Source organism: Clarias gariepinus, chromosome 24 (assembly GCF_024256425.1).
Source record: "Clarias gariepinus isolate MV-2021 ecotype Netherlands chromosome 24, CGAR_prim_01v2, whole genome shotgun sequence".
NCBI classification, from domain to species: Eukaryota; Metazoa; Chordata; class Actinopteri; order Siluriformes; family Clariidae; genus Clarias; species Clarias gariepinus.
The window spans coordinates 10428392-10439213 of record NC_071123.1 but is presented as its reverse complement, the minus strand read 5'-3'; the positions used below and the strand labels follow the sequence as shown (position 1 = coordinate 10439213).

The window sequence follows — 10822 nt, the reverse complement described above, 5'->3', positions numbered from 1 at the left end:
TGGTCAATAAATAAAATATATCCAAATTTTATTTGTATTGTCCCTTGAGAAGAAGGACAATATTTAAAAAAAAAATTGAAATTAGATAGGTGTACTCACTTTTGTGTAGTGTATATATAATTTAATGTGCAGTTAATAAACAGCATTTAATGTGTTTTAGTTGATTTGATTGGTCTGAGGTTTTATTATTAATATTTTTGTGCACTGGCCTTAAGTGTTTCTTAAAAATATATTTTTTTAAAAGCCCATAAAGTGCACCAGTCTACATCACTTCATCCACCTCATTTTACAATGTCCCTTTAAGAGTGCTTGGTCTATTTATGCCTCTTTATGCAGCTGCAGCATCACCGCGAACGCAGCATCCCGACCCGCGGACCTTTACAGCGCTTACACTGCTGCGTTTCTGTCTTCAGGTAATTTATCGCAATATGTTTGTATAAAGAGTTGAGATTATTTAACGTTTTAAACGAAGCGGACGAACACATGACATCATGTTCATATGCAGCGTAGTATTACAAGGGCAATGTTACAGGGAATTGGGATATTTATACATCAGAATGATTCTCTGTCCTGTTATTCTCTCTCTCACACTGTCGCAATTCTGTATGATTATCTTCTAAGTGCCTGGACTGTTTTCAGTAGAGTCCGATCGGACCACCATGACTCTGCAATATCTCTCACTACCTGCATGCTCTCTGGCGGGTAAGTTTCCATATTTCTCATCACTGTTTCCACTTTATGTTGCTTTCATAATCCTTGCAATATTTCACTTCACTGTGTCAAGGTTGCCCGGACACTAAAAGCCTTCTGTACACGGTGTATCGAGCTGCTCACCTCCTGCTTATGGAGCAAAACCTCATGCATCAGCAGATATTTACTAGGTCACTATTCTGTATATACAGCCAGTTCAGAGTATAGAGTTTTTGCACATTTGATTGTGTTATGGATCAAATCAATTTATAAATAAATTTGCAAAAAGAAAAAGAAAAAAGAAAAGAAAAAAATATATATATATATAGATTATAGAAAAAAATTAAAAAGACTCATTTAAACCCTTAGTTAAGCCACAATTACATCCTCTTGGGATCATATGGACATCAGGATCTGTATCAAAACACTGACTGGATATAAATTAAAAATCATCAACTCCAAGAAAAAATTCCATCATTAAAAAAGCCCAACATCCCAGAATGCCATGCTGCCTACAAACATGGACAGCACAGACTACAATTCCCAGCGACCCTCGAGGTCTTCTGATTACTAACCTGTCAAACCTCTCTTTCATTGTACATCACCCGCTTAAAGAAACCCTCATTCTTAGTTCAGTGCAAAGCATTTCGGCCTGTGTGTAATGTTACCAAACTGTTGTTTTTACTCTTCTTGTACTGGTTTTGACTTTTATTTTTACTGACCCGCTGGCACAGTGGCTTAGTGGTTAGCACTGTTGTCTTACCCGTCTGGGTTTGATTCCTGCCTTGGGTCTGTGCGCATGCTGTTTGCATGTTTTCTCTGTACTTATTGTGTCTCCTTTCACAGTCCAAAGACATGCAGATTAGGCTAACTGGTGTTCCTTAATTATCTGTAGTGTGAATGAGTGTGTATACCATATGTGTGCCTTGTGAAAGATTGGGACACAGTGTAGGGTATTCCCCACCTTGTGCAATAAGTCTCCTGCTATAGGGTATGTCAGAGATACATACAATCTTTGTATGTAAGTACAGTATATGTCTAGTTATTAATATTCTAAAGGTTACAATTCACAGTGCATGTGAATTAAACCAAGAACTTCATGAAACTCCAAAATCTAATTTCAACAAGTCTAATGCCAATTTCTTTGAAAGAGCAACGTCTCCCGTAAATTATTCCCTGATTGTATTCATTAGGCAATATCACACAAAAGAGAGTGCTGTTGTACTAAATATCAGCACGGCTGTTATGCAGTCATTGGCATGAGGCTACAGCCCGAAAGCATCACAGCTTTTATGATATTCAGTACAACAGCATGACCTTGAGTGTAATATTGTTCCACAAACACCATTTATTATTAGCTGATTTTGAATTGTTTGTTTATTTAACCAGTTATTGTGCTCCGGCTACAATATATCATTCCGCGACTGGTAGGATTAACTAACTGTGACTGGTAGAGCTGGCGATTGACAGTTAGCAACCAACACTTAGTATAATAAACAGGAGTGAAAGTATTTTAACCAAAGGGTGAAGGTAATAAACCATGGAGATGGTGGACAGCCCTGTAAATATCGTAAGTTTGCTTTTATATTTTCACTTTACCCAATACCAACTACAGTAACTTGCGAGGTTTTGGGGTTGAATCCCAAATGGCATTAAATGGATTCCTTACTTACAGTAGATCAGGGGTAAGAGATGTATTTGAATTCAGCCTTGTGTTAAAATCTAACTAGCTTTGTGTTAGGTGTAAACAAAACAACACGTATGGTTTAGAGGCAATTTGATATGGCTTACTAAGGAGACAAAGTGTTGTTGAAGACGACAGTGTTATCAGATATCAGATAGGTTTTTTTTTTGCTGAAAATTCTTCCATGATTGATTTTAAATATGGGATTGGTTAGACAGCTGCTCTCTTTTTTTTCCAGCGCTGATCTACATATATACTGCGATACATATAGTTAAACATCCTGGTGCTGTTATGGAATGCCTCTTTTCCAATTTAATTATTTGGTTGGCTCTTACTCTAGTCTAATATTATTCAACCCACTTGCTGAAATGTAATCAGATTAGTAAACATTTTACTATTTATTCATTAAGGCCCAAAGGGGGGGGCACTGGTGGCTCAGTGGTAGGTGTTTCGTCTGCCATGCGGAAGGCCTGGGTTCAATTCCCTGCCAGTGCCCAAACCCCCAGCCACTAGATGCAGTGCCGGTCCCAAGCCCAGATAAAATTGGAGGGTTGCGTCAGAAAGGGCATCCGGCGTAAAACCTGTGCCAAGTTGTTGTGCGGACCGGATATTCCGCTGCGGCGCCTGGAGCAGCCAAAAGACCAAAAGGCCCAAATGTCCTCCTAAGAGCACCACTTACACTGGACGAGAATGGGAGTGTGGGTGGTCTAATGAAACTACTTAGGTTACAGACATGTACATTAAATATTTAGTTAAGTATCTTAAAGCAACTATAAAGTACATGACCATAAAGCATAACATTAAAACCACTGACAGGTGAAGTAAATAACATTGATGAAAGTTTGATGTCTTGGACAGCAAGTGAATACTCATCCTTTCTGTGTTGGCCTTTCAGGGTGAGATATGCATCCCTGATATATATATATATAAAAAAAAGGTTTAAAAATATTTATTTAGTATTTCAGTGCAGTTATCAAAATATTACAATCGCAATACAGGATTTTTATAGTTAGTAACCTCTGTTTAATGTCAGACTTTTCTTTGCTAGCTGACTACTAGTGGAAGTCTAAAGGAGGGAAATCTGTCAATCTTTTTAGGATATGGTGTATTCTAAGACTGTTGTGGGTCAAATGCCCTGAAGATGAACAGATTCTGAAATAAATGCTGATGAATTTATTAAAGCTAAGGATCACCAGTACAATCAGCATGTTGCCTTTTATATTCAGAAGGAAAGATGAATTTGTTTTGTTCTTAAGGAGACAGCGATGTGGCACAGTGGTGTGTGTAGTGGTCAGCACTGCAGGCTCGCACCTCTAGGGTTGACGGTTCAATTCTTGCCTTAGGTCCTTGTGTTGGGGTATGCATGTTCTCCCTGTGCTTAGTGTGTTTCCACTGTGTACTCTGGTTTCCTCTCATGGTCCAAAGAAATGCAGATTAGGTTAATTGGTGTTCCCAAATTGCCAGCAGTGCTCTGCTGTGAACTTTATTGAATGTTGAAAAAAATGTTTAGTTTCTTTTCGATTGGTTTCTGTGAGGCGTATTTTGAATTAGTTTAGTAGGTCTTGTTTTGGGGTGTCCTCCAAATGCATGAATTTTTCCTTTTTTGGAAAATATTGGAATGTTTTTCTTGCATGATATTTAATGCAGGACATAATATTGTGCATCAATCAATATACTCTATCTACTATGACAACTTAGAATTTTTTTTAAACGTACACTTTACTGATAATTGGATTTTTAAGCTCTTATAAAAACCTATTTCTCCTGCTGTTCTTTACAACATTGGAGGTTTTTTTCAGGCCAATATTCAGGCATTTATGCTAAACAAAATGAGAGAACAAAATAATGGTTTTCAGTAGCAACCAAACTATTGTGTGTGGATATAACAGTGTTAATGTGACATCCTCATTTTATTTAGCATAATAATGTTAAAATGAGACATATCAATGCTAAGCTAGCCTTCTTTAGCTCTAAAGATACATACAGTACAGACTGGCGTATTTAGGTGCGTTTAATTATTATGATGGGCACGCCAAGCACTCTAACATTAGCTAACTAGCTTGTTAAAACGGTAAACCTAGCCTTCCTAATGCTTAAGAAATAGATGTAGTCCATATACAGCGAATACAGAAACCATAGTAAATGTAAGTGTTTGCGTTAGTACCCCATTGGACTACACATCAGATAGATGCTACTGTTCATTTCCAGACTGGCTAAATGCACCTGTCTTTTCAACAATGTTTTTCATCATTATATCACAATTCATACATTTTCATATGAACCACCTTTTATTTATTTATTATGTATACACTATTAAGCAACTCTGCATGTTTATCAGTAGTAATGTTACGCTTTGAGTACCAAGTCTTGCTTAATGTTTCAGTGTTTTTGTCATGTATGATCGGACGAACCACCGCATCCACAGGCTACCAGAAACCAAGCTTTTTTGATTTTAACTCCTGGTGGTATCACCAGCCCCGCGGCCCTCAGATATTCTCCTGCCTCACCTACTTGGAGAGGTACGTTCGTGTGGATTGTGAGTTCCCAAAAAGTGACAAGATCCCTGGACCTTTTTGCGAGTTCAAACAGGACGGACGTCTGATGGGCACCACGAATCCCAACAATCCAGTGCATCTCATCCCACCCGTAGAGACCAGACGTCGTACCAACGTCACACTGGTGTCGCCCAACGTTTGCCGCCTCACCTGGATGCCTATGTCAGATGATCGGGCATACACTTACACTTGCAGGGTGTATCAGGGAAGCACCTGGAAAGAGAATAGCATGTCCTTTACCCAAAGTAAGTGCAGTGTACTGTATATGAGTCATGAGAGTTTTAAAATGATTGTTCATGTTTATAAGTGTGAGAAAAAACATTTATGATCATTTATTTTATTCTGTATGACTTCACTTTGTCTTCCACTGTTTTTTAGGATATCTGCTAGTTTGCTCCGCTTTGAATGTTGTAGCTCAAGCTACATTTTGGATTGTTTCCCTTACTATCTCACTTCCTGTCTCTATGGGGCTTCTGTGAGCGTGATCAGCAGTGATTCTTCAATATCGATGTCCTCAAGCATCATGGTGTCCTCATGTGGTTCTATTGATAATCACATTCAAAACCGATGACAACACACTAGTTTAATAGTCTCAACTATATGTTACTTTCGTATTACCACCCTTTTTTTTGTTGCTTTACTTTATAACCAACTACTGTGAAAGAATCTCACTTGTTCTGTTTTTTGTTTAGATAGACAATGACATCATTTTATTCTGAAATATCATTAGTCCATTATGAACATACACAAGTGCAAGCTTTCCTTACCTAAGACTTCCATATTATGTGTGATATTATACTGTACTACTATATTGTATTCACATTGGGCTTCATTTCTCAATCATTTATTAGAATTGTGTGTAAATGATTTCATAGGCCTAACTGAACTTAGACTTTTTATCTTTGTAACACAGATTTTCTAGGTACTCAAATATAGATGCTGGCAAATGCCAATCACTCATGAATTACAAATCACATTCACAGTAGAACTGATTAAAATTTTCGCTGCTTTCTCACTACGGGTTGTGGCACAGATCCTAGTACACTTGACCCCAAAGTTCGGTTCATTTCTCTAACGGGAACATTTCTTACAGTGCTGGGGCAACTTGAAAAGGTGTACTCAGTTATGGCTCGAATCAAAAATGAAAGCCAACTGTGCCTAAAAATGGAAGTGGATGACTGTTTAAAAGCATGTCATCATCGCTGCTGTGTGTCTCCTCCAAGTACCTGGAATACACAGGCTGGTGAAATAATTGCACCTGCCAATTTTACCAAAATATCTATAATACCTGGCTTAGGGTAAATGTACACCGCCTATTCTATGTACTCGTTTTATGTTTATTGCTGACTCACAAACCACTTAGGTGCATACTGCCATGTACATTATCTGAGAGAACAAATACACAAACGCATTTGAGAAAAGAACAGTAATAATAATAATAATAAAAATAAAAATAATGTGGGTAATAATAAAGAGAAAAAGGGAAGCAGTTGTACCGGGGCATGGTATGGATCAGTCATGCCCAGTGTTAAAGCAGCCTTAGTGGCAGCTGCAAAACTCAGAATAAGGCAAAGCTGCCAAAGGTGAAAATAACAAAACAATCACTGAATAGTTAACGAGCACACCTATACTGTATGTGCTGTGTGCTAAACCTTCCAGTTCCAGAGGCAACTGAACCATTGCAGTGAGTCGTCTACCACGGGCACGCCGACTCCTCTATTTGTTATATGGTGCCATTTCTTTTATCTTAATTAAAAAGTTAGTCATCACTCGCGCTTTCTGTAGCTGCTTTTTTACAGGCTCCTGATGAATCCAGAGCAAGAAAGCTGAGCGAGATGCAGTAATAGACACCAAATGGTACCTTCAGTCCTTCTCCAATAAGTGGTCTTGTTTGACATATTTTAGGAATTTTAATGTATTTATGTTTTTATTTTGTTTTCTTCAAGTCAATAATATGGAATATGTTTCACAAATATTTGACACCATCCAAGTCTATAACTGCAGTATCTTTTGACCACTTATATGATTTTACGCTGATTAGTCAAGGTTCATATTAACTAGTCTCCTTTGAAGTATAAATGTACACAAAATCCGGCGCTCTTGTAGTATATAATTTGTTTTTATGAACAAACAGGACTTTTATAAATACCACATATTTTTTTGTAAACGCTTCTGTGAATGATTTATAAATTTACATTCATATCTAGGTTGATAAATGATGCCCATTATGTGTACAATATGTACGGTATGTTGTGCTTTTCCTTGTCAAACCACACACAGTTAACACTAATTCTAGAATTCATTTACATTTCACTTTAGTGTCATATTTCCAAAGAATTATAATACACTCCTGTTATGTGTTCTTGCATTCTTTCCGGAATCTAATTTTTGATATATTAATAATCAGTAAAAACGCCAGAGAAAGGTGCTTTTAAATGTTAATGTTAGCTATTGCTTGCACTGATCCTCACAAATTGTTCATAGCACCATGCATTTCAATGTTTCTTGATGCAATTCATGCTAATGCTAATTGTCTACCAGCTTTTGCCTTAGCCCTTAATGTAGAGCGCAAAACTGTGCTTTCATCATTAGATATTAATACATGTAATTATTAAATATTAATATATCATACGGAATGCAATAATTTATTAATATATGTATCTATATGAGACGTGTTCCATTATGCACTCATGGACATTGAACTGCTTTTGCACTTTTTTTTTGCACATGCTTTTTTTGGCACATTCAGGTCACTATGGAAATTGGTGCATAATGTTCTAGGTTAGGATAGAAATAGAGGTAAATGCAAGACAGTTACATGTAAGCAAATGCTTGAAACTGTTCACAGAATCCATTTAGTCAAATTTGGTATGATGTTGTGACCTAAAATGGCTAAGAATTTCTGCACGACCCATAACTGTCTCAGGATTCTTTATTATAACTAGGAACTATTTTGTGCAATGCTTATACTTTGCTTATATTTTCCTATCAAAACTAGGAACTACCTGTATTATGTGCAATGCTTACGCAATATTCTGTTGGTTTTGCATCTTTTGCACTAAATCAAATGTCTGCCTTTATAAAAACACCACATTTAATGTACATTATATGTTGCACTTCTTTCCCTTCCTCTCCTTCTCAAAGTCTTGGAATGTATTGGAATGCAGTAAGAAATAAAGGAACTGTAGGCTAGATTGTGTCCTGTTTTCTGCTTAATGAAATTCTACTGCAGTGTTGGTGGGAAACAAAATATAGCTGTGTAAAACCCAAAAAACTCATTAAATATTTTTTAAATATTTGCAGTGTGCTTACTGATACATGTGCTGACTGGTGGCTTGCTGCTGTATTTGCCTAATTTCTATAAGAAGTTAACAGTTGTCTGCCGTACTTACAGTACATCACAGGTAGACATGCACAGTTGCAATAGTGCTAGCATTGTAACTTTAATAGGAGAAAAAAAATTGCAATCTCATATAAAAGTAAGATTTCTCTATTAACTGAAGAGCAAGTGTTGGTCGTATTATTAAAAATTCACAACGATATTCAAAGCCAAACTAATGAGAAATCCAAAGTAGAAATAAACACTGGAGAGAGCAAATACTGGACTCTATGTTCCAGCGTGCAATACGTCAAATATGTCACACTCACTAGTTAACAATCTATGGCGAAACATGCACAGTGGTGTTGATGGTTGGTATGGTTGGATGATTCATATGACAACTGAAGGTTTAGAACCTAATCTGTTTAAGCAGAGTGGAAGATAGAAAATTGGACAAAGGTAATGACTAAAGTGCTGCTGTATTTCTGCTTTTTCTTATAAGGTAGCAATAAAAAAGTGCTAAATCCCACTGGCACAGCTATCAGCATTTGTAATATAGGGAGCCATTAACAAAATTAGTTCAAAATTTAATTATAAACTTTTTGCACAATTGAAGCCAACTGAACACAAGACAGACACATATTGATGATTTGTACTTTAGGTACAGTATATAAGTAAATAGGTATATCAAATAGAGTGCCAGAAACACACACCTAATTACATACCAAGGTACCCCTCAATATAGTCTCCGTCACAAGCAATGCATTTAAACCATTGTTGAACGCAATTCTCAAATCATCTTTGAAAATCCCCTTTGTTGCTGTTGACATTGCATGGTTTGTTTTCAGGGCTGGTTTGCCTTTGTGCACATTGCGCTTGTCAGTGGTGTCATTTCCGTAAGCATTCTGCAGTGCAGTAGAAGACCCACTGTGTCAAAGGGGATTTTCAAAGTGGATTCAAGAGTTGGGTTCAACTATGGGTCAAACTATCTACTCTACCAACATGTGCAATTTATACCACCTACTGTATGTCAGTTAATAAAAGGTTTTATCTACTTTTGCATTACAGTACGTCTGGGACAGCCCACATATATATTTAACTGGCAGAAAGGCTGGCAGAAATTTGGCAGAATTTATTTCTCTGAGGCAACCCATAGTTGCACATGCATCAAATGTGGGTGCGCTATAAAATCCTGCAGATCTTGTTCAAGGTTTACAGACCTGTGTTAATGTGAAAAGAGCTACAGGAAGATGCACATTACTGAAAAGTCATGCGCAAACATACCACTTAGCAGAATGAGATGTCTCTGCTACAAAAAAAAATCCCAATGACTAACATGTTGAAGGGTGTAGATGTTTCCATTACATGAGATGATTAGCAGACACTTGGGCGAAAGAAAGTGATCTTTATTTCAGTAAGCAGCCTGCATTCGGTGAGTAAAAGAGTAAAAAGAACCTTTCAGTTACTAACAACTAGTGGACTATTCTAAATACAAAATGGAGAAATTTTGTGCACCACCACCGCCAAGTAAACAGAGACTTAGCTTGTACTTTTCTGCAAATGGCTTGGATGAAAATCCTAAAAGCCCTAAATTAATAAATTCCTGGAAGCACTCTATGCTGCGCACCAAGACAGAGAGAGAGAGAGAGAGAGAAAACTGAAATTAGTGTCTAAATTACTGACCAAATTAGTGTCTTTTTTGGGCAGACAAGTCCAGTGAAGAGATACTGATAAGTCTGTAACAGAATTTAAGGCATAAGTTCTGAAGAAATACTAAATACACATTTGTGTTTAGCATCACAGACAACAAACTTGGAGGGGGGGGGTGGGGGGGTTGGGGGGAGGGACTGTTTCATCACCATTAAAACAAGCCACTAAAACACCTGCACCATGTTGGATGGTGACAAAGCACATTTAGTTGAGTCATATTGGCCCATAAGAGACATGCTGCCCTTTAATGATGACTTTAACAAATGTATAACAATATACTGTATATGACAAATGCATCTTGTGGATCACAAAGACATTCAAAGATTATTAGCCCATCATAGTAAGCAAATTCATCGGCCTGGTCTCAGAAATTATGTACAGATGATGATGTTGATGTAATCATGCCTTCTCTATCAAGAGCTGCTGCCAAGCAACTATGAACAGCCCTTTATGCCACATGCAGCCCCTGAGGCACCTTGCCAGAAAGTGGCCAGTGAGATATCTACATGATAGACCGTTTGATTTGATCATTTTAGATTACTACTTCAAATATCCAGATGTCTGCAAATAAACAGCATGGAGAGTGTATTAGGGAACTTTTATGCATTAAGCATGTCTAAGTACCTCATCTGACTGATTTGTTGTCTAAGAATTATGTAGGTAAAATGCAGATCCCAACTGCAGACAGTGGAATATGTGTAGCCTATAGTATAGTATAGTATAGTATAGTATAGTATAGTGTGTAGCTGCAGTATGTGAACAAGGGTGCAAAAGACGGTAAAATAAATAGTAGCTGTGTGCAGTGTGTAATGTCTGAGCAGTCCGTTAAAGACGGAATAGTATAGTATAATAAGCAGATGACGC

The 10822-nt window shown here is 37.3% G+C and overlaps 1 protein-coding gene across 1 annotated transcript; it reads left to right on the top strand.

Moving 5' to 3' along the window:
- Nucleotides 1-376: 376 nt before the first annotated feature.
- si:ch211-215c18.3 (uncharacterized) lies at nucleotides 377-8121 on the top strand. Its single transcript, XM_053485789.1, has 4 exons — nucleotides 377-413; nucleotides 640-702; nucleotides 4758-5174; nucleotides 5308-8121. The coding sequence occupies exons 2-4, from the start codon at nucleotides 660-662 to the stop codon at nucleotides 5406-5408; spliced, it is 561 nt and encodes a 186-aa protein (XP_053341764.1). The 5' UTR covers nucleotides 377-413; nucleotides 640-659; the 3' UTR covers nucleotides 5409-8121.
- Nucleotides 8122-10822: the final 2701 nt, after the last annotated feature.

Bases quoted from the DNA above. Each gene is read 5' to 3' on its own strand.
- si:ch211-215c18.3 (XM_053485789.1), top strand. From the start codon at position 660: ATGACTCTGCAATATCTCTCACTACCTGCATGCTCTCTGGCGG. The intron at 703-4,757 runs GTAAGTTTCCAT...TTAATGTTTCAG, and splicing joins ACCTGCATGCTCTCTGGCGG to TGTTTTTGTCATGTATGATC. The intron at 5,175-5,307 runs GTAAGTGCAGTG...ACTGTTTTTTAG, and splicing joins TAGCATGTCCTTTACCCAAA to GATATCTGCTAGTTTGCTCC.